The 27,842-nt window shown below is 46.2% G+C and overlaps 1 protein-coding gene across 2 annotated transcripts in view; it reads left to right on the top strand.

The window, feature by feature from the left end:
• Positions 1-27,842, top strand: part of cemip2 (cell migration inducing hyaluronidase 2) — an 83,842-nt gene that overhangs the window by 25,507 nt on the left and 30,493 nt on the right. For both annotated transcript variants that reach the window (XM_067983537.1, XM_067983536.1), the window contains exons 5-10: positions 1,586-1,755; positions 6,931-7,119; positions 13,962-14,131; positions 15,821-16,030; positions 18,735-18,940; positions 24,950-25,019. In XM_067983537.1, the coding sequence (XP_067839638.1) occupies positions 1,586-1,755; positions 6,931-7,119; positions 13,962-14,131; positions 15,821-16,030; positions 18,735-18,940; positions 24,950-25,019 (1,015 nt within the window). The remainder of the gene's footprint in view (positions 1-1,585; positions 1,756-6,930; positions 7,120-13,961; positions 14,132-15,820; positions 16,031-18,734; positions 18,941-24,949; positions 25,020-27,842) is intronic.

Here is a 27,842-nt window from a genome sequence, read left to right as displayed (position 1 = left end):
TTCACGTTTGAACCACCTAGAAAGTGAATTCTGGCCTTTTGCGCATCCCCCATTTCCTTTGTTCCACCATTGGTGGCCGTGCCTTCAGCTGCCTAGGCCCTAAGCTCTGGAATTCCTTCCCTAAACCTCTCTACCTCTCTCTCCTCCTTTTAAGTTGCTCCTTAAAATTTACCTCTTTGATCAAGCTTTTGGTCAGCTGCCCAATATCTCCTTATGTGGCTTGGTGTCAAATTTTGTCTGATAATGTTCCTGTGAAGCACCTTGGGACGTTTTACTATGTTAAAGGTGCTATATAAATGCAAATTGGTGTTGGTGGCAGGGCATGAGAGGCACTACAAGCTGACCCCAATCTTATCCACTCACGCACACTTCCGGCAAGGTTAGTGACCATGAATGAAAACCCTGGCTGATTCTCTCCCTAACTTGGGCTAGCCCCACTGAGGTCAATTGCTGCCTAACTTCAGTTCAATCCCCGTACACTGAACTGGGGATCTTGTTGCTCTTTCTGGCTGTGTGTGAGGCTGGGTGCTACGTTTACTCACTGAGCTGTCGGAGAAGTTAGGAGAACCTAAGCTGGAGCTAGGATATAGAGATTTTTATTCACCCGTCTCTGTCATCTTTTTTCAAGAGGAAAGGGCCCCAGCTTTTTCACTCTTTCCTGATAGTTATAACCTCTCACTTCTGATGTCATCATTGTAAACCCTTTCTTTGCGCTTTCTCGAGTTCCTCTATATCCTTTTTGTAATATTGAGATCAGAACTGTGCACATAACGTTTGAAAAGAGACTAAATGCTGCCCGACCAAACATTTACTCGCATGGTACTGTAAGTTTTACAGGTTTTTTTTGATGTGGCTAGATGGTTTTAAAACCAACGTTATTTGGTTTAACGGACAGGCAGCATGGTTCCTTGAGTGTTATTAGCGCTCGAAGCTGTTTGATACGTTGATTGTGTAGGTTTGCTTTGAGAAGCTGTGACAGCAGACAGTATTATTACAGTACTTTTAGCTCCCAACAGATGAGTGATTTATTGACATTTTACTGTCAAGGCAGTTAATATGGTGTCTGCCAATAAAGAAGGAAAAATAACTTGATTTTATATAGCGCCTTTCATGACCTTGAGACGTCTCAAAGCGCTTTGCAGCCAGTGAAGTACTTTTGAAGTGTAGTCGTTGTTGTAATGTAGGAAACGCGGCAGCCAGTTTGCGCACAGCAAGATCCCACAAACAGCAATGTGATAATGACCAGATAATCTATGTTAGTGAGGTTGATTGAGGGATTAATATTGGCCAGGAAACCGGGGAGAGCACCCCTGCTCTTCTTTGAATAGTGCCATGGGATCTTTTACATCCACCTGAGCGGACAGACAGGTTTAATCTCATCCGAAAGACGGCACCTCCGACATTGCAGCATTCTGCTCGATGGGAAAAGGTTAGTTATTTGTTTATTTTGACAGGTGTTAGGATAGTGCTGCTGGCAAATAATATGATCTTGGTCCTAATATCATCTTGGTCACCACAGTGTCTCCTTTCCCTCTCACGAGAAGATGATTCCTTTTATAATTTTCTTTCCCGGTTTAATGGACAGACAAGCTTGGGCTCTTGTGAGCGTCATTGGCGGTGGGAACTTGTCCTGCAGTGAAGATGTTCGAGACTATGAGAACCATGATACAGGTGGAAAAGCGATCGCCCACAGGGAGTTTGTGACAGTCGATGGAGTGAAGTTTGCAGTATCTGCCTCAAGTCAATGGAAAAAAGGTACCAAAATATTATTTTGCTCGGCGTATAATGTTTTTTTCAAGGCAGCTGTCTTCTGAATTGTGTGTGACTGTCATTTTACAGGAGGATTATTAGTTTCTCCCACTTTCTGTTCTTCTTTCCTTTTAAAGTGCTTCCACACTCGATTATTTCACCCAAGTGGCCACCATTTCAATTTTTAAAAAATTCACTCTCCGGACATGGGCATTGCTGGCAAGGCCGGCATTTAACACCCATCCCAAGTTGCCCCTTGAGAAGGTGATGGTGAGCCGCCTTGAACCGCTGCAGTCCGTGTGGTGAAGGTTCTCCCACAGTGCTGTTAGGTTGGGAGTTCCAGGACTTTGACCCAGGGATGATGAAGGAATGGCCGATATGTGTCCAATTCGGGATGGTGTGTGAGTCTTGGGAGGGGAACTTGGAGGCACCATTCCTTGTAAGCTGCGCGCATGCGTGACGGCACAGCAGTCCGTTGAGTGCCACGCACTTTGGCACTCCGTGCACAGCCGGGATAAAAAGCGCAGTCAGCAGAAGGCTCGAGAGTGGAGAGGAGCGAGAGGATAAAAATTGCAGTCAGCAGAAGGCTCGAGAGAGAGGAGCCGAGAGGATTCAACAAAAAGCTCGGGAGGGAGTCGTGAGTCACTGTAACACCACACCGTCATACCCATGTTTAAGTGGATGGCAATAGCATCATCAACAATGGAGCCAGCGCTAAGAAGAAATCCTGACTCGCATTCAAAGAACAGTGGCTCGATGAAATTGTAGAGGTTGAATCTCATGAATCAAGGAGCAAGATCCATGTACAACTGAGGGAGATATTCCAATACAGTGCAGATGTGGGCTTGATCTGCAAAATGTGTGCTGGAGCAAAAATATCGGGTGATTCCTCCACTGGCAAGAAATGGGAAGACGGATGGAAGTTAGACTATATGAAGAGGCATTTATCAAGCCAATCACATGAATCTGCTGTGGTTGTTCTTAAAAGCATAAATTCTCGCCCACTGGGATTCAGCTTGCAGAAAATGTTTACAGAAACTGCTGCTGACAGAGAGAATAGAACGGACCTGACGGAGAGACAGCGATCGAAGCCAGGTGAAATAAAGATTGTCAGACAATGTACTACTTGGAGTACAAATGAACAACTCCATGCGCTCTGTGCAACATATACATGACCACATGGCTAAATATCTCCAGGTACCAGCGAGCTGGCCTAGCAAAAACTATGCCTTTTGAATTTTTGGAATCAGTCAACAGTGTTGTCAATTATGTCGGAGATTCACCAGTCTTTATTTCAGACACTAATTATTGATGAGAGCACGGATATTTCAGTCAGCAAGATGCTTATCATTTATTTCAAGTTCAGGGAAGTGGCTTCTGCAGGGCACAAGACAGCGTTCAGTGGAATTGTTAAATTAACTTCTTGCAATGCACCGGTTATTACAATGACTATCGAAGACTTCTACACTCTGAATCAGCTGGACATGATGAGAATGGTGATGTTCGCTTCAGATGGTGCTTCTGTTATGCTGGGGAAAAAACAATGGCACTGCCACGCAGCTTAAGCAGGTCATTCCACATTTAGTAAAGCAACACTGTGGCCCATCGAGAAGATTTAGGAATTGTTGATGCCTGGAACAAAGTACCAATGATAAAGGAAACCGAGACATTGCTGAGAACCATTTATACAGTCTTCTGCAGATCTTCAGTTCGAAAAGGACAATTTGAGGAAATTGCAAATGTCACAGAATGTGAAGCTGTGTCTTTTCGACCTCTAAATGAAGTGAGGTGACTGTCGAGACATTTTGCTGTTAGTGCTCTGATGCGCAATTACGATGCTCTTCTTCAATACTTTGAGCATGAAGAAATAGAGAACAATGACCCAGTTGCCGAGTATTGCCTGAAGAAGCTCTCAGACTCTACTTACCGTATCACCATAGCGACGTTGAATGATATTCTGTGTCAGCTAGCAGAATTGTGCAAATGCTTTCAGAAGAGCTGTTTAACAACAATCGAAGCTATACAGGTAACGAGGGCCAAGATCCGCAGGATCAGTGGACAGTATCTCAGCGAGACAGTTTTCTGGTGAAACACAGTGAAAAATCTAATTGGTTCCTCTCTTGTGCATAATGCATTCAAGGGAGATTCCATTCTGACATTAGTATCCCTGCATTGTGATCATCTGGAAAAAAGGGTTCCCAGAAAATGAACTCAATGAACGGTCGGCTTTCGATGTCGCTTCACTTGCCCCACAACAAATCAGCTATGAATTTGGCACTGAGAATATTGAAAAGCTGGTTGACAAATCCTGATCCTTGGTCAAGTAAGGTCTCCTGGGCAAAACATCATGGATGAGATGGAGCTCACTGTGAGCCAGTACAATGACTACAAGTACTTAATTGCAGAGAAGATTGAAACAAAGTCATTGAAAACATTTCAGGACATGGTGACTTTCACTCTACAAAATGCGGTACAGTGTGGTTTCACAATGAGTGGGTATATGGGCAACGTTTCAAACTTCACGTGCTGATTGTGAGTGTGGCTTCAGCCTTATGAATAATATAAAAACGAAATCATGAAACGGTTTGAAAGAAAACCACCTTGATATGTTTATGCAGATCAAATCTCATCTGTCAAGTGGTAGAGAAGTAAACCTGGACACAATATATGAACACGGGAAGAGAGGGAGAGACAGAAGAGAAAAACATGCGAACCAGAGATAGTCACCCTCTCCTCCATCATCTACAGACTCTGGGTCTCAATCAGGATGTCCCCATTCCTCTGGTGACAGTGTTTACTTCTGAGGTTTCTATAACCAGTTTTGTTTGATTTAAAAATCCTTGACAGCTCGCCTTGTTACAATTATCCATTATTTTGTACATTTGTTCTGTTTGTTATTTACCCTGAATAATGTTTTCTAAAAAGATCTTCTATTCAAGGTTGTGATTTTTTTTTTTACGGTGGCGCACAGCCTTTATATCGGTGCGCAAACCCAAATTCATTCCACACATGGCTGAGAAAAGTTAGAGGGAACAGTGCTTGGAGGTGTTGTTCCCAGGCACCTGCTGCCCTTGTTCTTCCAGGTGGTGGAGGTCGCGGGTTTGGGAGGTGCTGGCAAAGAAGCCTTGGCGAGTTGCTGCAGTGTATCCTGTAGATGGTACACACTGCAGCCATGGTGTGCCGGTGGTGGAGGGAGTGGATGTTTAAGGTGGTGGATAGGCTGCCGATCAAGAGGCCTGCTTGTGACCATAAGAATTTTTCAGAATGGGAGAAAGCCCATTCCTTTTTGATCAATCAGTCCCACCTAGGCAGTAAATGTTGGCAGTTTGTCTAACCATGGCAGCATCAGAGGAGAAGCCACTGCTGTCCTCGTCTGATGTCCACACACATACCTGTTGGAGCCACGGGATAGCAATCAAGAGCGGGAATCTTTGTGACTTTCTTTTCTCCCTCCCCAGACCATTGTTTTTCTTTAAACCGCATCCCATCCATAAAATCATTCCACAGTGATGATCAGCCAAAGGGAATCCATTGCTTGTTCAACCTTGTGGACAGTGGACTGAGCGGTCTTTCCTGATAGTTATAACCTAACAGGCTGGGGCTCTTCCCTAGAGAAAAGAAGGCTAAGGGGTGACCTGATAGAGGCCTTTAAAATTAGGAAGGGGTTTGATATGGTAGACATAGAGATGATGTTTCCACTTGTGGGGGAGTCCAAAACTAGGGGCCATAAATATAAGATAGTCACTAATAAATCCAATAAGGGATTCAGGAGAAACTTCTTTCCCCAGAGAATGGTGAGAATGTGGAACTCACTACCACAAGGAGTAGTTGAGGCAAACAGCACTGATGCATTTAAGGGGAAGCTAGATAAACACATGAGGGAGAAAGGAATAGAAGGATATGCTGATAGGGTGAAACATAGAAAATAGGAGCAAGAGTAGGCCATTCGGCCCTTTGGGCCTGCTCCACCATTCATAATGATCATGGCTGATCGTCTAACTCAGTACCCTGTTCCCCGCTTTTTCCCCATATCCCTTGATTCCTTTAGCATTAAGAAATATATCTATCTCCTTGAATACATCTAATGACTTGGCCTCCACTGCCTTCTGTGACAGAGAATTCCACAGGTTCACCACCCTCTGAGTGAAGAAATTTCTCATCTCGGTTCTAAATGGCCTACCCCGTATCCTGAGACTGTGACCCCTGGTTCTGGACTCCCCAGCCATCAGGAACATCCTCCCAGCATCTAGTCTGTCTAGTCCTGTTAGAATTTTAAATGTTTTGATGAGATCACCTCTCATTCTTCTAAACTCTAGTGAATATAGGCTTAGTCGACCTAATCTTTCTTCATACATCAGTCCTGCCATCCCAGGAATCAATCTGGTAAACCTTCGTTGCACTCCTTCCATGGCAAGGACATCCTTCCTCAGATAAGGAGACCAAAACTGCACACAATACTCCAGATGTGGTCTCACCAAGGCCCTGTATAACTGCAGTAAGACATCCCTGCTCTTGTACTCAAATCCTCTTGCAATGAAGGCCAACATACCATTCGCCTTCCTAACTGCTTGCTGCACCTGAATGCTCGCTTTCAGCGAGTGGTGTACCCAGGTCGCGTTGCACCTCCCCTTTTCCCAATCTATCACCATTCAGATAATAATCCGCCTTTCTGTTTTTACAACCAAAGTGGATAACCTCACATTTATCCACGTTATACTGCATCTGCCATGTTCTTGCCCACTCACCCAACTTGTCTAAATCACATTGGAGCCTCTTTGCATCCTCCTCACAGCTCACATTCCACCCCAGCTTTGTGTCGTCTGCGAACTTGGAAATGTTACATTCCGTTCCCTCATCCAAATCATTGATATATATTGTGAATAGAGGGAGATGAAGAAGGGTGGGAGGAGCTTCTTGTGGAGCATAAACACCGACATGGACCTGTTGAGCCGAATGGCCTGTTTCTGTGCTGTAAATTCTATGTAATTAACATTTACTGTCTATATTACTGTTTGCAATTCTGTAGAGAAAAATTGCACAGCTTAACAGTTTATTTGAAACTCCCATTTTCTAACCGTTCCATTTCAGCAATTTCCAAACCACTCGCAGGAGAGAAAATACCAAATTGTTTTGATACTATTTTTTTTTTTGCCTCCCTCTTACCCCTCCTCTGTGGATTAGGAATTCCACTCGCAGAATTCCAGATAGAAGTGTCTGATGGCTTACTGTTGGATCTCCTGGATGAGGTAGAAGGCTGGGAGAAGGATGACCAGGTTGTCATTGCTAGTACCGATTACTCCATGCACCAAGCCGAGGAATTTACCGTCCTTCCTTGTCCTGAGTGCAAAGCTAATCAGGTCAAGGTCAAAGGTATGTGAAATGGGTTTGGTGGGGGGTGGGGGGGGGGGGGGGAGGGGTGCATCCTGGAATATACAACCAGTCATCTGTTACCCAACTAGAATGCTCGGTGCCACGTAGAGCAAGGATAGCCAAACCTATGCTGAGGAAGTCGTGGATAGCACTTTCAGTGAGTTGGTCACACCACAGATAAAAATTACTGAGGGAGATAGTGAATGGGTGACCAACAGACAGAGGAAGAGTAGGAAGGCAGTGCAGGGCTCCCCTGCGGTCATCTCCCTCCAAAACAGGTATACCGTTTTGGATACTGTTTGGGGAGATGGCTCACCAGGGGAAGGTGACATCGGCCAGGTTCATGGCACCGTGGCTGGCTCTGCTGCACAGGAGGGCAGGAAAAAGAGTGGCAGAGCTATAGTGATAGGGGACTTGATTGTAAGGGGAATAGACAGGCGTTTCTGCGGACGCAACCGAGACTCCAGGATGGTATGTTGCCTCCCTGGTGCAAGGGTCAGGGATGTCTCTGAGCGGCTGCAGGACATTCTGGAGGGGGAGGGTGAACAGCCCGTTGTCGTGGTGCATATAGGTACCAACGATATAGGTAAAAAACAGGATGAGGTCCTACAAGCTGAATTTAGGGAGTTAGGAGTTAAACTAAAAAGTAGGACCTCAAAGGTAGTAATCTCAGGATTGCTACCAGTGCCATGGGCTAGTCAGAGTAGGAATGACAGGATAGCTAGGATGAATATGTGGCTTGAGAGATGGTGCAAGAGGGAGGGATTCAAATTCCTGGGCCATTGGAACCGGTTCTGGGGGAGGTGGGACCAGTACAAATTGGACGGTCTGCATCTGGGCAGGACTGGAACCAATGTCCTAGGGGGAGTGTTTGCTAGTGCTGTTGGGGAGGGTTTAAACTAATGTGGCAGGGGGATGGGAACCGATGCAGGAAGTCAGTGGGAAGTAAAGTGGTGACAGAAACAAAAGGCAGTAAGGGAGAGTGTACAAAACATGACCGGACAGATGGTCTGAGAAAGCAGGGCAAAGACCAAGGGAAGTCTAGATTAAACTGCATTTATTTCAATGCAAGAAGTCTGATGGGCAAGGTGGATGAACTCAGGGCATGGATGGGTACATGGGACTGGGATGTTATAGCTATTACTGAAACATGGCTAAGGGAGGGGCAGGACTGGCAGCTCAATGTTCCAGGGTACAGATGCTATAGGAAAGATAGAGCAGGAGGTAAGAGAGGAGGGGGAGTTGCGTTCTTCATTAGGGAGAACATCACGGCAGTAGTGAGAGGGGATATATCCGAGGGTTCGCCCACGGAGTCTATCTGGGTAGAACTGAAAAATAAGAAGGGAGAGATCACTTTGATAGGATTGTACTACAGACCCCCAAATAGTCAACGGGAAATTGAGGAGCAAATATGTAAGGAGATTACAGACAGCTGCAAGAAAAATAGGGTGGTAATAGTAGGGGACTTTAACTTTCCCAACATTGACTGGGACAGCCATAGCATTAGGGGCTTGGATGGAGAGAAATTTGTTGAGTGTATTCAGGAGGAATTTCTCATTCAGTATGTGGATGGCCCGACTAGAGAGGGGGCAAAACTTGACCTCCTCTTGGGAAATAAGGAAGGGCAGGTGACAGAAGTGTTAGTGAGGGATCACTTTGGGACCAGTGATCATAATTCCATTAGTTTTAAGATAGCTATGGAGAATGATAGGTCTGGCCGAAAAGTTAAAATTCTAAATTGGGGAAAGGCCAATTTTGATGGTATTAGACAGGAACTTTCAGAAGTTGATTGGGAGAGTCTGTTGGCAGGCAAAGGGACGTCTGGTAAGTGGGAGGCTTTCAAAAGTGTGTTAACCAGGGTTCAGGGTAAGCACATTCCTTATAAAGTGAAGGGCAAGGCTGGTAGAAGTAGGGAACCTTGGATGACTCGGGAGATTGAGGCCCTCGTCAAAAAGAAGAAGGAGGCATATGACATGCATAGGCAGCTGGGATCAAGTGGATCCCTTGAAGAGTATAGAGATTGCCGGAGTAGAGTTAAGAGAGAAATCAGGAGGGCAAAAAGGGGACATGAGATTGCTTTGGCAGATAAGGCAAAGGAGAATCCAAAGAGCTTCTACAAATACATAAAGGGCAAAAGAGTAACTAGGAGAGAGTAAGGCCTCTTAAGGATCAACAAGGTCATCTATGTGCGGAACCACAAGAGATGGGTGAGATCCTAAATGAAAATTTCACATCGGTATTTACGGTTGTGAAAGGCATGGATGTTAGGGAACTTGGGGAAATAAATAGTGATGTCTTGAGGAGTGTACATATTAGAGAGGGAGGTGCTGGAAGTCTTAATGCGCATCAAGGTAGATAAATCTCCGGGACCTGATGAAATGTATCCCAGGACGTTATGGGAGGTTAGGGAGGAAATTGCGGGTCCCCTAGCAGAGATATTTCAATCATCAACAGCTACAGGTGAGGTCCCTGAAGATTGGAGGGTAGCAAATGTTGTGCCTTTGTTTAAGAAGGGCGGCAGGGAAAAGCCTGGGAACTACAGACCAGTGAGCCTGACATCTGTAGTGGGTAAGTTGTTAGAGCGTATTCTGAGGGACAGGATCTACAGGCATTTGGAGAGGCAGGGACTGATTAGGAACAGTCAGCATGGTTTTGTGAGTGGAAAATCATGTCTCACGAATTTGATTGAGTTTTTTGAAGGGGTAACCAAGAAGATAGATGAGGGCTGTGCAGTAGACGTGGTCTACATGGACTTTAGCAAAGCCTATGACAAGCTACCGCATGGTAGGTTGTTACATAAGGTTAAATCTCACGGGATCCAAGGTGAGGTAGCCAATTGGATACAAAATTGGATTGACGACAGGAGACAGAAGACAGAGGGTGGTTGTAGAGGGTTGTTTTTCAAACTGGAGGCCTGTGACCAGCGGTGTGCCTCAGGGATCGGTGCTGGGTCCGCTGTTATTTGTTATTTATATTAATGATTTGGATGAGAATTTAGGAGGCATGGTTAGTAAGTTTGCAGATGACACCAAGATTGGTAGCATTGTGGACAGTGAAGAAGGTTATCTAGGATTGCAACGGGATCTTGATAAATTGGGCCAGTGGGCCGATGAATGGCAGATGGAGTTTAATTTAGACAAATGTGAGGTGATGCATTTTGGTAGATCGAATCGGGCCAGGACCTACTCCGTTAATGGTAGGGCGTTGGGGAGAGTTATAGAACAAAGAGATCTAGGAGTACAGGTTCATAGCTCCTTGAAAGTGGAGTCACAGGTGGATAGGGTGGTGAAGAAGGCATTCAGCATGCTTGGTTTCATTGGTCAGAACATTGAATACAGGAGTTGGGATGTCTTGTTGAAGTTGTACAAGACATTAGTAAGGCCACACTTGGAATACTGTGTACAGTTCTGGTCACCCTATTATAGAAAGGATATTATTAAACTAGAAAGAGTGCAGAAAAGATTTACTAGGATGCTGCCGGGACTTGATGGTTTGACTTATAGGGAGAGGTTGGATAGACTGAGACTTTTTTCCCTGGAGAGTAGGAGGTTAAGGGGTGATCTTATAGAAGTCTATAAAATAATGAGCGGCATAGATAAGGTAGATAGTCAAAATCTTTTCCCAAAGGTAGGGGAGTCTATAACGAGGGGACATAGATTTAAGGTGCGAGGGGAGAGATACAAAAGGGTCCAGAGGGGCAATTTTTTCACTCAAAGGGTGGTGAGTGTCTGGAACGAGCTGCCACAGGCAGTAGTAGAGGCGGGTACAATTTTGTGTTTTAAAAAGCATTTGGACAGTTACATGGGTAAGATGGGTATAGAGGGATATGGGCCAAGTGCAGGCAATTGGGACTAGCTTAGTGGTATAAACTGGGCGACATGGATATGTTGGGCCGAAGGGCCTGTTTCCATGTTGTAAACTTCTATGATTCTAGTCACATGACCCCCAAGCTCTAGCAATGCAGCTGTCCAATTCTGGCCTCTTGCGCATCCCCCGATTTTTCTTCGCTCCACCATTGGCGGCTGTGCCTTCAGGTGCCTGGGCCCTAAGCTCTAGAATTCCCTCCCTAAACCTCTCCTCCTGTCTCTCCTCCTTTTTAAGGTGCTCCTTAATACCTACCTCTTTGACCAAACTTTTGGTCACCTGTCCTAATACTTCCTTATGTGGCTCAGTGTCAAAAAATTTTGTCTGATAATCGCTCCTGTGAAGCTCCTTGCGAAGTTTTACTACATTATAGGCGCTATATAAATGCAAGTTGTTGTTGTTGAGTCCAGGCAACTTGGTCCCCTTTGTGCTTATATTTCTTATTTGTTGGTTTGTTCTGTTGAATTTTGTGGGCCTGCCTTTATGACCACTGCATCATTGATGGGAGAGAGGTACTCATTAATATTGTTAGGATCAGCAACTTGAAATAGATGCAAAATAATGAGAACATAGGAATAAACTTTATATATGGTCCCTGAGGCTCCTTGCTATTTACCTATGTGGCCCATGAAGACAAAGATTGAATATTTGGCTCAACTGCAAATTTAAAAGTAAACATCCCGGGATAAAATTCTAAAAGGGATTTCAAATTGGTAAATCACCAGGAAATAGGAATCTCACGTGCTTGCTGACTTACATTGGCAACACCTCTTTTAAAATTCTCATCCTTGTGTTCAAATCCCTCCATACCCTCACCCCTCCCTATCTCTGTAACTTCTTCCAGCCCTACAATTCTCCGAGAACTTTGCACCCCTCCAATTCTTGCCTCTTGCGCGTCCCCGATTTCCTTCACTCCACCATTGGCGGCCGTGCCTTCAGTTACTGAGGCCCTAAGCTCTTGAATTCCCTCCCTAAACCTCTCTGCCACTCGACCTCTCTCTCTCCTCCTTTTAAGACGCTCCTTAAAACCTACCTCTTTGACCAAGTTTTTGGTCACCTGTCCTGATATCTCCTTATTTGGCTCGGTGTCAAATTTTGTCTGATAATCGCTCCTGTGAAGCGCCTTGGCACATTTTACTACATTAAAGGCGCTATATAAATGCACGTTGTGGTAGGTACCAAAGGATTGGAGGGTGCTGGATGTCGCACTGTGTTTGGGAAAGGAATAAGTTGGGTGACTGTAAACCAGTTAGTTCACACGGACGGTAGAACTGCTAGAGACCATAATTTTTTTTGCCACTTGTTCTTTGGATGGGGGTGACTCTGGCAACCTTTATTGCCCATCTCGAGATGCCCTGAGAAGGTGGTGGTGGGCAACCTTCTTGAACAGCTGCAGTCTTTGTAGTGATGGTGCTCCCACAATGGTGTTCGGTAGGGAATTCCAGGTCAGTTCCACCAATTCAGCAGATAAATGCAGCCTGCGTTTCAGCAGGCTGTGACGGAGGGTGTGTCTCAACTTTGTTACTTGTTTGTGAGCAGCACTCGCAGGTGTTTGAGGCTACGGGGGAGGGTAACTGTAGGTGGTGGGGGGAGGGGGGGCACTGCCTGAAGGGACTTAATGACAGGTAATCGCACTTCAAAGAGACGGAGTGGACAGCTGCTTGAACTGGGCGTAGTACGGGTTTAACTGGCGCCTTTGTAATTGGCGCCTATGGTAGTGGTTAGCTGCGTTTGTCTGGGATAAACAGGGATGTGCTACGGACTGTACTGGACATGGGGTGGGGGGGAGGCAGTAAGTTATTTCTGGCACCAGCCACTGCTGGAAGTGAATTGGAATGCTCGTCGTATCACCACATGCAAGAAGCAGCCGCAGGTTATCCTGACTGCTGAATAGCTCAGGTTGATGAACGAGAGAAAAATTGATTTTTCAGCCAACTATTTCTCCAGTGAATAATAAATATTGAACCACTGCTGCACTGCTTTCTTTAAAAATAAATATTCTTCTCGCTCAATGTTATTCCAAGTTGTGATGCATTTTTATACCAGCCCTAATACTATCATGATGTTATCATAAAAATATTATACAATCCCAGGGGAAAATTATAAAAGTTAAAATGACCATCACATGCTTTTTTTTCACAAACAAGTCTCACCGCTGTATGAAATCCAGAACACACTGGCCGGTCTCCATCTGTCAGGGCCTCTATGCCTCAGCTTCCCTGTCTTGCTCTTTCTCCCAGTTTTCCTGATCTTCCTCAAGTCCCTCCATTGGTCTCTTCACATCCCCTGGGATAAGTTCCATTTCACTGCTGAATAATTGATTTCCGTGATGGTTTCTAAACTCATGTCATGCTAACGGTACAGCAATAAGGAACGTACACTTCTGATTAGGCATAGAGTGAGTGTGAAGCCGGATACATCATGGGATGTACACTACTATTAGTGAGTTGATACCGAGTTGCCAGTGGAACTTAGAAAGATTAAAATGTAATCAAAGAATGGCAGACATAGAATGTACAGCACAGAAACAGGCCATTCGGCCCAACTGGTCTATGTTGGTGTTTATGCTCCACAAGAGCCTCCTCCCTCCCGACTTCATCTCACCCTATCAACATATCCTTCTATTCCTTTCTCCCTCATGTGTTTATCTTGCTTTCCCTTAAATGCATCTATACTATTCGCCTCAACTACTCCTTGTGGTAGCGAGTTCCACATTCTAACCACTCTCTGGGTAAAGTGGTTTCTTGTGAATTCCTAATTAGTTTTATTATATTTTATCTTTTATATTTATGGCCCCTAGTTTCAGACAGCTGGAGACATCTGAAATTGTCTGGTTTGCTTCGGAATATGGATTGGTTCTGGGGCCTGTTTTTTTTTTTCACCATATCTCGAAAGTGCAGCTCCTTGGATTATTTTGTTGACATGAAATCTCCACTTTGTTGGTGTGGTAGCTTGTGTCTTTGTTGCCTGCTTTTCAGGAAAGGCCCAGTTTCTTCACATTGGAGAAATTGTGGACGGGATAGACATGAGGGCAGAGGTGGGAGTTTTGACAAGGAACATTGTCATCGAGGGAGAGATGGAAGATACCTGCTATGGTGACAACTGGTGTCAGTTCTTTAAACATGACACATTTGGAGGACATCTAAAGGTAAGTCTGATGATCAAGACAAACAGTAATTACCATCTGACCTGCTTAAGGTTTGACTGCAGACCTTCTTTGACAAGATGGCTTCTGATTATTATGATTTTATAGCAAAATTTAAATTCTTTTTCAAACCTTTATGCTCGGAGAAATTATGAGTGTTCATAGAGGAACAATAGAACGGGAAGGATTTTAATCTTTCCCATTGTGCACAGCCATTGACTGTCATGCAAATTGGATGGTACCAGTTGACCACATTTGTTTGTTTAGCATCCATGTAATTTTTGCACTTGAGAGGCCTACATGATGCTATCATGGAACCTCATGGAGAAAAAAGCTTGGAGTAGAGTTTGGTGGGAAAGTGACTGGGACTCATTCCCCACATCCCATTTTGTGTGAGAGCTATATCACAGCCTAGAAATTAGTTTGCGCTCGACTTCGGAGTGCGAATCAAGTGGCAAACGGGATCCCCCCGCGCTGAAACTGATGAGCGAGAGGAGCGCACAAAATTGAACCTCTTGTGTCATTGGTATGCGACTGGCATGCTGGTGACCCCAAGCGTCAGTGGGTTAGTCGGGCAGAACGTGAAGATTGGCCAGTGGGGATACCGGCAACGGAGCACGGGTGAGTCCGGGAGGGTGGGGGTGGGGGGAGATTGATGGCCTGCTGTGGCCCATGGTTTTAATCTGGAGTCAGAGGGATCACTCCTCTTTCTGGCTCCACATTACAGATAAGTTTTTAAAAAAAAATCTTCTTACCTTTTTGGTGACAGCCTCCAGTGGTCTCTTTAAGGACCCCTGGTTTGGCTGGTCTGTGCTGGAGAAAACTGACCATATTATGCATGGCGCATGATGTACTCAGGTGCTAACCAATTTCAGGAGGGTGCCTGAAACAGGTGTTAGGCCCCTAATTTGCATAGGCAATACACCTAACACCTGTTTCAGGTGATCCTGGACAACTACAGGGTCCCTAACCAATATGGCATGAGGTGCATACTCGGCACGGAATGAGCGCACGCACGCTGCACGCCATATTGGAACCTTCAGTGTCTGTTTCTCGCTTGAAAACCGGGTGCTGTACGATCCAGTTTCTAAGCCCAGATGACTACTGGCTAGCTTATGTAGAGTAGTAGACAATTGCACCTTTGGGAATTTAACTTGATTAAGATAAAGTGAACAATTGGTTAGGGTCTCGAGATCCAGACAGCCCACCTTGGCAATAGATGCCTATTACAGGGGAGTTGGATTGCCCATCTTAACTGCACACGGGAAGAAGCCAATCAACCTCCCTCTGTAGGGATCATGGGGTTAGTGCAATGATTCCAAGATATGGTGTTGAGGCTCTAGATTAAGGAAAATGCCCTTCAATCTTTTGGAAGACCATGATTAAGAACTAGGTGGCCACACAGGTCAGATCCAGAAGATGCACAGTTTTCAACATACTCTGTATTCTCTCCAAAAAGGTTCAGTCTTGGTTGGGTTTACTTTTGAGTTTATGGCATCACCTGAAACCCTTGTTGAGGTTATTCGACCATCCTATGGAGATGGGCAGGACTAACGGGTTTTGGTGTCTTAAATATTTTCAGTCAACCAAATGAAAAATAATGTTCAAAGGCAATGCACTCAAGACTAATCTCCCTTTTTATGTTTCCTTTTAAGTAGAAACCAATTTTAATCTTTTTTCCCCTTGTTGAAGATTTTGAAGAATTTTACATCTGTTCATCTCTCTAACGTGGAGCTGGTGCACATGGGTCAGCAGGTTATGGGCAGTTACCCTGTGCACTTTCACCTCTGTGGGGACGTAGATAGACTTGGGGGCTACAGTTTGCCAACCTATCTGAAAAGCCTCGCAATCCACCACTGTTTCTCCAGGTGTGTCACAGTCCACACAACCAACGGCTTGTTGGTAAGTATTTCATGCCAGTTGGTCTGGAAAGTTAGTTTGAAGGAATGCAATATCTCAAAAGGAACATAGAAACAGGAGTACCCATTCAACTCCTCGAGCCTATTCCACCATTTGATTAGATCATGGCTGATCTGTATCTTAACTCCATCTACCCTCCTTGGTTCCATAACCCTTAATACTTTTACCTAACAAAAATCTATCAATCTCAGTTTTAAATGTTTCAGTTGACCCCCAGCCTCAACAGCTTTTTGGGGGAGAGAGTTCCAGATTTCCACTACCCTTTGTGTGAAGAAGTGCTTCTTAGTTGGGTTTCTGCAGTTGGCCTCAGAGTTATATAGAGAGGAAAGTCAGCAGCTTCCTGACATCACCCCTGAATGGCCTAGCTCTAATTTTAAGGTTATGACCCCTTGTTTGGGACTCGCCCATCAGAGGAAATAGTTTCTCTCTATCTACCCTATCAACTCTTTTAATCGTCTTAAACACCTCAATTAGATCACCCCTTAATCTTCTACACTCCAGTGAACACAAGCCTAATCTACGCAACCCTTTTATCCCTGGTATCATTCTGGTGAATCTGCACTGCACCCCCTCCAAGGCCAGTATATCCTTCCTGAGATGCGGTGCCCAGAACTGAATGCAGAACTGCAGATGGGGTCTAACCAGAGCTTTATATAAGATAAAGCTTTGTGATATAACTTCCACCACTTTGTATTCCAGCCCCCTTGAGAGAAAGGCCCACGTTCCATTAGCTTTTCCAATTATTTTTTGTATCTGTCCACTGGCTTTTAGTGACCTCTGTACATGGACCCCTAAATCTCTCTGCTCCTCCACAGTTCTGAGCTTCTCACCATTCAGAAAATCAAAAGGTAACTATCACATTTATTTCTAAAAATTGCTTTAGCGCTGATGGTACAATGCGTGATGTGGCTGTAAAGACACATTGCTGCCGTGGTTGAAGTTTAACCCTTTAAACGACAGCAAGAAATCTTTGGCTTTGCTAGCCAAAATATTTTACTCCTCTCCATTCTGCTGACAGTAAATCAATTATATTTATACAGAACGTGTCACCTAGGTTAGCAACAACAACTTGCATTTTTATAGCACCGTTAACGTAGCAAAAAATGCCCCAAGGCGTTTCACAATTAGACAAAATTTGGCACCGAGCCACATAAGGAGATATTAGGACAGGTGACCAAAAGCTTGGTCAAAGAGGTAGGTTTTAAGGAGTGACTTAAAGGAGGAGAGAGAGATGGAGAGGCTTAGGGAGGGAATAACCTGAAGGTGCTGACTCTCGCTAGGGTACAGTTACACCAGTGTTAGTTTCCTTCCGCTACTTCACCCAAGTAGCCAGCCCTCCTGCATGAGCGTTAGCAGTGAGTGTTGGCAGGGTATTGCTTTTGACCTTGAGCTAACCGAGAGCTCAGGTCTGACTCCTGTTTTCACCTAAGATCCACATAAGAGCACTTTATAGCAAGTGGACAGCAATCAGCACAAGGTACATATGCTGTATTCTCCCTTTCCTCCCCTCCCTCAATCTAGCCTGGAGCATCGCAGCCAATAGTAGCAACCAGTGATGGTGCCAGCTGAGATCAGCACAGTCCTGGGATCAAGTCTTAGGGCACTTTAGTCTGTATGGTTCAGTACTGCACCGTACGTTGACCTGCTGACCCATGATGTGGAAACATGAGCCTAGTTCATATTCTTTAAGGGAACCACCCGTCTGTAAAGATCAGCTGAAGTTAGACCTACAAATGCTTTTCCATTTTTTCTTTTAAAACATCTTTGCGTATATTTCCATTTTCTCCTATTTCTGTACTCCATGCGTCATGGACTCCAAGTGGGTAGATGAGGTTAAGACTACGGACACCTCCGGGGCTTCTGTCAATGCTGCTTGAAGCTAAGCAGTGGGGGTGCTAATCTGTGACCAAGGTGGAACTCTGGTCATCCCCTCAATCTGCTCAGTGCTGTGCTCGATAACCTGACTGAGCACGATCCAACTCTCATCCAAATGGATTCCATGTGTTAAAATTGATTGCTATGCGACTAGGGTTGCCAACTCTGGTTGGGCGTTACCCTGGAGATTTCATCACATGACCACCTGCCTCCAACCAACCCCTCCCCCCAATTCTCCCGCCATTGGTCGCTCGACATGTCCATCCTCGCGAAGTCCCACCTTCCCATAGCCAATTGGAAAATGAACAGACTCTTTGTCATCCAATTGGATGATTCCTGACTGGCAGCCAAACAACCTTTTTTGGTCCATCTCCAATATTTTGATAACTAAATAAACTAAAGTGTTCAAAGAAAATGAGAAAAATAACTTTTTTAATGCCCACGATGATTTTTCTCCCAGGGTGTTTGCTCGCAGCAGTGTCCTGGAGATTAATCTTCAATTCCTGGAGACTCCAGGACATTCCTGGAGGGTTGGCGACGCCAATGAGTGACACAGTGCACAAACACACAGTTCACTCTTGTGGAGGTCACACCATCACCACCACAACTCTTCTGTTGACGCCATTTTTTTTTGTAAAATTGTTGAACAGCTTTCCTATCGGGCGACACTCAGCTGCCTTCGGTGTGCTTGAGATTCGGTTACAGAGTGACACTCGCCTGACCCATTTGCCTGACGAAAGGTTAAAAAATTTGAAGGACAAGTCACCACAAGGAAACCCAAGCTTTTCCGTGTTTTTTTTTCTTAAAACAGATAAGCGACACCATTGGCTACGACACATTGGGGCATTGTTTTTTCCTCGAGGATGGAGTTGAACAGAGGAACGTTCTTTACCACAACCTTGGCCTCCTCACCAAACCTGGGACTCTTCTGCCCACGGACAGGAATGATGTTATGTGCCCCTCGATCCGTAACAATGTTTATGGCAATTACGTCCCTGTCCCGGCTACTGACTGCAAGTAAATGTTACATTTTTTTGGGGCCCTGGCCATTTCTTGTGCGTGTGTTCTGTCGGGATGATTGTGATTTAAAAAAAAACTTACACCTTAAAAAAGGCTGTTTTTACACAGAAAAGTGAATGCTAGATCTGTTAAACAGTGTCGATCGACTATAGCAGGAAACGGAGCAGAATGGACAATATTTGCCAGCCTTGTCTGGGTACCCAATGATTGAATGGCTGTGGGTGGAATTTCTTGTGTATTTGCACCAAGGGATGTGTGTAATTGGGGTGTAAAGCAAATATCCGGGGTAAAAGATCAAGGAAACTTCGGTGCAAGTGTGTTATGCCCGTAATTATATTACGCCTGAATTTGCTCCCTGTTTTATGCCCGTCTATCGATCCCTGTACCCAGATGCATCTTGGTTCATTACAATGCCTGCGTCCCCAGGCTAAAGAGCCGTACACACAAATTTCCTGCAATTACACTGGTTCAAAACGGATGTAAAATTAAGCCCAGAATTTTATTTGTAGCAGGAAACTGTCACCTCTATCTTTATCTCTGTCTCTGTTTTTAATCATACATGGTGGTTTGAGACTTTCATTTTCATACTTAAAGAAGGGATATGTGGTGTGAGTTTGGCGTTTTCCTTGGGCCCCAGTTGTTTACGCCCATGTTTATGTTCTGGCGTATGTAATTGAGATTGGCAGGAAATGTGGGGGTAAATAGACATCGGCAGAACGGGAGCAAATTCGGGTGCAACTTCTCGATTACACCCCCACCGGAAATTCTTTCCCCGATTTGCAACTTTACTGATTCAAATGATTTGGGTAACTCAATACTATCTGACCACATCACTTATAGGAGAAGTTATCTGTTAATTTGATACGATGCAAAGCTCAGCTTTGCCTGGCCAATTGAGTATACTTTTCGAAAGCCCATTATTGCAACTAGATGGAGTATAATAATGGGTATTTGGAGACCACGGCTACTTGTTTAATATTTCAAATCATTCGATTGCACCGATTGTGTAAAGACCAAGGGCGCTAAATTGGGCCGTGTAGCGCCTGTTGTTTCGGCGCTATGCAGCCTCTCGAGGTGCCAAGATGGCTTGGCTGCGCATGATGTTTCCAGCGTGATGTGCGTCGGACGCCATCTTGGTATAGGAGTTAGCGCATCCTCAAATACCGAACGTTGGAAGCATGTAAAGTAGGGAGAAAATACATGCAATCGGTGTGCAACGCTGATTTAAAGCGATAGACACCATTTTGGACGTTAACGCTCAACTCAACACAGTCTTAACCGCGCACACCTGAACATGTCTTAGACTGCCTGGAGAACCCCTCACCAGTGCTATTTAAAGTGACCATGCAGGATGTACAGGTTGGTTGCTGGATTATTGCTTCTGGCTGCTGGTGGAGTAGGAAGTGTTTTTTGAAGCTCTCTATACTTAGAGAGCTCCTAGAGCACATTTGAGAGTGGTTTGGCAGGTACTGCCTTACAGGTCGGAAAGTAACAGCCGTGGTTGAACAAAGTTCCTGGCAACTATGGGTGTTCTGCTAGGGCTTCTGCTAGGTATTGAGCAAGACTGGGAACATGCAGAGAGGGCCATGCATAGCAGGTCAAGCTGTGAGGAGGCGCAGGCCGCTGAGCAGGAGGCCGTATCCAATGAGGGCCTTTCGGGAACAATTCTCTTACCTCAACGTGACCGAGGAGGATTGCATCCGACACCTGAGGTTCACCAAGGAGGCAGTGACCGAGATCTGTCAACTGGTGCGGCCACAGCTGCAGCCTCAGAGCAGGGCGAGGACAGCATCGTCTGTGGCTGTGAAGGTCACTGTGGCGCTGAATTTCTACGGCTCAGGATCATTTCAGGCCTCTGCTGGCGACATGTGCAACATCTCACAGTATGCAGTGCACTGCTGCACAAGGGAGGTCACAGACGCACTGTACCAGATGAGGAACAGGTTCATCACCTTCCCTCTTGACAGAGACAAGCAGAACGAGCAAGCACGGGGGTTCACTCGCATTGCTGGCTTCCCCATGGTGCAGGGTGCCATTGACTGCACGCACATTGCCCTGCGTGCCCCGCACATCAACTCTGCCGTCTTCGTCAACCGAAAGGGGATCTGCTCCCTCGACATGCAGCTGGTGTGCGACCACATGCATCGAATCATGGAGGTCGATGCCCGCTACCCTGGGAGCAGTCACGACGCTTTCTCCATGCGGCAGTCCAACGTGCCAGCTATCTTTCACCTGACTCGGCAAGTCAAACGCTGGCTACTGGGTGACGAGGGCTATCCCCACACGGCGTGGCTCATGACTCCGGTCAGGAACCCATGCACTCGTGCACAGCAGGCCTTTAGTGAGACCCATGCTGCCACACACAAGATCATGGAGCATACCATAGACCTCCTTAAACAATGCTTCCACTGCCTGGACGGGTCTGGAGGAGCCCTGCAGTACTTCCCTGAGCAGGTGGGCAGATTCATGTGGTATGCTGCGTGCTGCACAACCTCACCATCATGAGGGACCAGCCTTTGCCACCAAACCCTGAAGACCCTGAGCTGGAGGAGGAGGAGGCTGAAGAGGAGGAGGAGCTGGAAGAGGAAGTGGAGGAAGACGCAAGGGTGCAACAGGGACCACACGCCTTGCCTGCAAGGGCTCTGAGTGCTCGCCTGATCCGTGCCCACTATCAATATTATCAACTCACCAACAGTCCTACATTCCCCATCTTTCCCCTCCCACAAGACAATCAAATCACCCTCCATCTGTTTGCACATTGGTTTCCCCCTCAGCTCATCGCACAAATAAAAACCACCACCAAATGCAAATTCAAAGTTACATTTACCAATGAATAAATGAAATTATGGAAACAGAACTATTCACCCTTGTACATTCCCTTAGTGCCTGTTGTTCGTGTGCCTTTACCAATCCTAGTGCTCCTATGAGATGCTTCCCCAGTGGCTGGAGCATGGGTGTTGGGAGGCTGCTGGCCTTCAATGGAGGAATGTGCAGATGACCTTGGAGGGCAAACTCGAGCAGCTCTGGGCTGGGAGGCCCGGCTTCAGACTGCACCATCTCAGCATGGGCTGCAGCAGTCTGGCCTGGCTGGCTGATAGGCAACAAGATGGGCACTGGTGGAGTGGAAGGGGTGGGAGCGGGAATGCTGTCCTGAGAGAGGACAGCAGGTCCGACTGCCATGGTGCCACTGCCACTCTCCCGGGGCGGCGCCTCAGCAATCCTGGTGATCAGCTGGAGAACGGATTGCTGGAGTGCTGTGTCGCCCTGGAAGCCCCGTTCCACAGTGGTCCTCGGAGCCACGATAGCAGCAGTCTGAGCTTCCATTGCAGCAGTCTGAGCAGCAACCGTAGCTTGCAGACCTTTGACATTGGTTTGTGCTACAATGGAAACCGCAACATCGGCCATCAAACGCTGCATCATGGAGTGTTCCCAAGGTGCGCTGATGGAGGTGACCACCCGTTCCATGTTGGAAAGCCCTGTGCCAAGTTGGAGCTGGACTCCTCCATGCCCCATCTCACTCTGTCAGGCTTTCCAGTGCCTCAAGCATTTGGTGGTGTACGACCATCAGCCGTCTTCTGTAGCCTGGCCCATCAAAGTCCTCAGCTGACTCTTCTGCAGCAGAACTAGTGAGCGACCTCGCCCTCCGGCGAGCTGGCACCTGTGGTATCCATTCCCTCCGCCCCGGCTCCTGCGCACTTGTGCTCAGTGTCTCACCATGTGCAGATCCCTCCTCTAACCTAACCTCTAAAGGACACGCAGTGTCAGTCTCTGAGCTGGTGGAAGCAAATGTCAGATCGAGTGACGGTGTGGCTTCAGTGTCCCCCTCTCCCCCCCCCCCCCCCCCCCCCCCCCCTCAGACGATGCTGCCACGTGTTCTTGAGGATGTCAATGACAAAGGGAAACAGGTTGAGTTGTAGTGTGGGGAGAGGAGCAAGTAAGATGTGTGTGCTGACAGCATCTGCAGCCCATGAGCTAGAAAAGATTATGGGAGGAGGGAAATATGGGAAAGGAGAAGGTGCATTAGATATGCAGAGACCCCCTTCATCGGGACCTCCAGCATGGCATGTTGTGACGGCTGCAGCAACGGCCCGCCCAATAATCCGAACTACTGTCTCCTCTAGGGGGGTGAGGACGTGTAAGCGTCGCTGTCCACCCTCGGGTCTCTCCTGCTGCCGGCTGTTATGCGCCACCTTCTCCTGCAAGACAGAGGACAGTGTGTCAGTGAGTATCCTGCAAGGTTTGTGGGTGATGTGCCTGTCGTGGTTGAATAGCTGCCAGTGTGAGTGGTGGTTGTGTAGCCTGCAAGTGTGGTGCTATGTGTGGGTGAGATGCAGCGTGCCGAGTGCAGCATTGCGTATATATGGGCAGTGTTCATTGGTGGGTGGGTGACGGGGTGTGTTGCGTGGAGCAGTTGGTAGGATGTGCCACTTGACACTTGCATTCACTCACCTTGACCACTCGTGTCAAATCATTGAACTTCTTTTAGCACTGCACCCACGTCTGGTGCAATGCTCCTGGCGTTCATTTCCTGTGCCACAGCCTGTCAATGCCTGTGGAGCTGCAGTCCGGAGGGTCTCCTGCCACCTTGCGGGTACATGTCGGCCCTACTTTCATCACCCCTTCCTCGAGGGTGTCCAGTGCATCATCGGAGAAGCGTGGGGCCGTCTCTCACGCTGGTCACGCCATCCTTGCAGCCATCTTTCCCTCCTCCCAGTGGACTCTGCGTGTCCCATTTAAAATGTGCACCTGCATTTTTAAGAGGCGCAGGCTGCTGGTGACGTGCGCTGAGCACGCCCCATTTCCGGCTTCCTCATTCTCCGTGCAGCCTCCCAGCAGCGCAGGTAGCGTTGGCTGCACAGAGATATCGTGGTAAGTAGCAGGCAGCTCGAAAGTCATGTGCTGCCTGCGTAGGGGCCATCGGGCACGGGGTACTAGTGGATCACGTTACCCGCGCCCAAAAATGGGCCCTTTGGAATTTTTTCCTTTCCAACAGTTGTTTGTTGTTAAATCGTAGCACCATTTCTGAAGAAGCTAGATCATTGCAGTATATAAATATCCAGCTTTGCTAACTTAAAAACCTTTGCTTATAGAGGTTATCTGTGCTAACAAATTCCGCATATCTTTATGCTGTGTAAATGTTGGGGTCAGGATTGCTGGCCACATATTACTGCAGAACTGTTCTTCAATATGAGCAAAGAACAAAACATGGGAGTCCTGCTGTTGGAGGTACGTTATCTTGGCGTTCACACTGGCTTTCACACTGTCAGCTACTTTCCTAATTTTGAACGACCAGACCTGTTGCGAACCAATGGCATGTTTTGGACTTGTGCCAATGTGGGTTTGCGAATCTGTTGTTGGTTTGAAGCTTTCTGCTCCAACCAAGTAAATCAGGGCACTCCCATACATTTGCACCTCTGTCTCTGTATTAAGCAACAGAATTAAAAAGTAAAGACTTGCGTTTATATAGCACCTTTCACGATCCTCGGGATGTCCCAAAGCCCTTCATAGCTGATGAAGCACTCTTTTGAAATGTGCTCGCAGTTTTAATGGAAGAAACATGGCAGCCAATTTGCGCACAGCAAGATCCCACAAACAGCAATGAGATATTAATCACCGAACCTGATGACAAATGTAAGGCGGGAGGTGGGGGGGGGGGGAGATGAGGCTGAGAACACAGATTTAAGGTAATTGGCAAAAGAACCAGAGGGGGAGATGAGGAGAAATTCTTTTATGCAGCGAGTTGTTATGATCTGGAATGCACTGTCTGAAAGGGCGGTGAAAGCAGATTCAATAGTAACTTTCAAAAGGGAATTGGACAAATACTTGAATGGGGAAAAATTTACAGGGTTATGGGGAAAGAGCAGGGATGTGGGACTAATTGGATAGCTCTTTCACAGTCCTGGGCTGAATGGCTGCCTTCTTTGCTGTATCCTTCTATGATTCTCCCGAAACGGTAACAAAAATAGTATTTTTTTCCAGTTGTGACTTTCTTCCTTTCTCCCTCAGAGCAGTTTCCACATTCTGGGTGGCCAATCCCAACAACCACCTCATTAACAACGCAGCTGCAGGCTCGCAGGTGAGTCCCTATTTCTGATCGGCTAATATTCACATTGTGTATTTTTCTATGGCACGAATGGGACCCATGGCAGGAGGGAGGTGAGGGGAGACAGAGGGAAAGAAACTTAGCCAATGTAGTTGTGTAGTGTACAATTTTTGGAATTTATCTTTGGGAAGCTAAAGTTGCTCCAACACAACCAGACATCCTGAGAGAACATACGGGGCCCAGATCTTGCTGAGTGGGACATCTCGCGACGTGCCCCGTTAGTTAGACTTTACCTCTCACCCTTCAGCTCGAATACAATTTGCGCCGTAACTTGCTGGAAGTGTGAGCTGATAGCAGGTGCAGCGAGGGCAATGGGGCATCTGGGACCTTTAGTGAATGACTGGACCAATGGTCTATCTCCTTAACCCATGAGATTAAAGGCTTGAGAAAGAAACCGAGGAACAAGGGAGAAGGAGGGTAAATTAGAGTCAAATCGGGTACAGAAAGAGAAATAAAGGGAGGGAAAGAGAGTGGAATAAGAGGGGGAAAAAGACAGGAAAAGTAAGAAAAAAAAATGTAAAATTTGACATTTTAAAAATCTCCAACAGCATTTAATACCTGAAGGAATGAGAATCGACACTTGTAATTGTTCCCTTTCTGGGCTGGAGAGATTGATTGGCATTAACATTTATCACGCCATTTAAAAAACAAAGTACTTACGCTGTTAATTACCAGACTTAACTTTCTGCGGCGAGTTTAATGGACAATTAATGTGCAAATCCAGTAAGTTCTTAAAAATAACGGGGAGGTTGAGGATGAGATGATGGTGCGAAGCAATCGACAGAAATCGACTAGCAGGTTCTGGCAATTTGCAACTCTGCGTAGCTCTTCTTCGCCACAAGTTGCTGGATGATTTATACATTAATAATGGCGAGTGCCATTAAACTCACCATTATTTTCCCAGTAAATTCTGGCCCATGATGTACAAACAGCAATCAGTCTGCCACCATCAGTGTTTGAATACAGCAGGATCATTTTATGCTTTTTTTACTCCTGGCGCAGAACAGTGCATGTTGGGAGTGCTTATTTGAAAATTGGGCACGGAAGGTAATGCATCCTTTACCTAGATCACCTGATGTGTCCGCCCGATATTTAGATTGTACTATCGAGAAATCTTCAAGGCAACTGAAACCACAAGATTCGGGAACTAAGACCAACTGACACGTTGTCTGAGATCAGAGATTGATCTTGGGTGGATCTTCCTGATTTATAGAACCCAGAAAAGAGAAGACTGAGGGGTGTCCTGATAGAGGTCTTTAAAATTATGAAGGGGTTCGATAGGGTAGATGTAGAGAAGATGTTTCCACTTGTGGGGGAGACCAACACTTGGGGCCATAAATATAAGATAGTCACTAATAAATCCAATAGAGAATTCAGGAGAAACTTCTTCACCCAGAGAGTGGTGAGAATGTGGAACTCGCTACCACAAGGAGTGGTTGAGGCGAATAGCATAGATGCATTTAAGGGGAAGCTAGATAAACGCACGAGGGAGAAAGGAATAGAAGGATATGCTGATAGGGTGAGATGGAGGGGTGGGAGGAGGCTCGTGTGGAGCATAAACGCCAGCATGGATCTGTTGGGCCGAATGGCCTGTTTCTGTGCTGTGAATTCTATGCAATATGGTTCAATATTAGCCTGGTTACCATTTCTTAGCATAAAGTGGACTAAATGGATTAGCTGTATAGGTCATAATGTCTTATGATTTAAAGCAGGCTGCAGAAAGATCAAATGGTCTGTTGTTTGAGTATTAGAATGGCCTCCTCCTGTTCCTATGATCCACTGGGGAACTGAGTCATCCAGACCGGGGAGATCCCAGGTTCAATCTCTGGTCTATGACCTTAGCTGGGACAATAGTTGGGTTTCTGCAGTTGGCCTCAGAATTATAGAGAGGAAAGTCAGCCAGGGCGATAGCTGCCCAGTGACTCTCGTTAGATAGTACTCAAAATTGTATGTTGGGCAAGCAGAGGATTACTTTGACCAGGAGGGAAGGAAAAAATATGCAAACATATACGAAAGTGAAGGACGGAAAAAGACCTACAACAACAACTTGCATTTATATGGTGCCTTTAACTTGTAAAACCTCCCAAGGTGCTTCACAGGAGCGATTATCAAACAAAATTTGACACCGAGCCAAATAACGAGAAATTAGGGCAGGTGACCAAAAACTTGATCAAAGAGGTAGGTTTTAAGGAGTGTCTTAAAGAAGGAGAGAGAGGCGGAGAGGTTTAGGGAGGGAATTCCAGAGCTTAGGGTCTAGGCAGCTGAAGGCACGGCCGCCAATGGTGGAGCGATTAAAATCGGGGATGCGCAAGAGGCAAGAATTGGAGGAGTGCCGAGATCTCGGCTGTAGGGCTGGAGGAGGCTACAGAGATAGGGAGGGGTGAGGCCATGGAGGGATTTGAAAACCAGGATCAGAATTTTAAAATCGAGACGTTGATGGACCGGGAGCCAATGTAGGTCAGCGAACGGGACTTGGTGTGAGTTAGGATACGGCCACATCCAGCCCGTCCCACGCAGTTGAGTTGCCTTACATATCACATTACATGCACTCCACCCTACACAGAGACATGTTATCTCCTGGGCGATACAAAAAAAGTTAAAACCGAGGCCAATTAGGGAACAAAAACTGGAAAATTTGTCTCCGACCCCCCCCCCCCCCCCCCTTAGGTGATCATAACAGATCCAGGAGATCACGTTGTCCTTGACTTACATTACCCGCCTTTTGTACGAGGTGATCTCTGCCCCAACCAGAAACAGGTCCAGCTCTCGCTCGAAGGAATTCAGCAATTTGGCGAG

Source organism: Heptranchias perlo, chromosome 4 (assembly GCF_035084215.1).
Source record: "Heptranchias perlo isolate sHepPer1 chromosome 4, sHepPer1.hap1, whole genome shotgun sequence".
In the NCBI taxonomy this organism is placed as follows: Eukaryota; Metazoa; Chordata; class Chondrichthyes; order Hexanchiformes; family Hexanchidae; genus Heptranchias; species Heptranchias perlo.
This window is presented reverse-complemented; position numbering and strand designations above follow the sequence as displayed.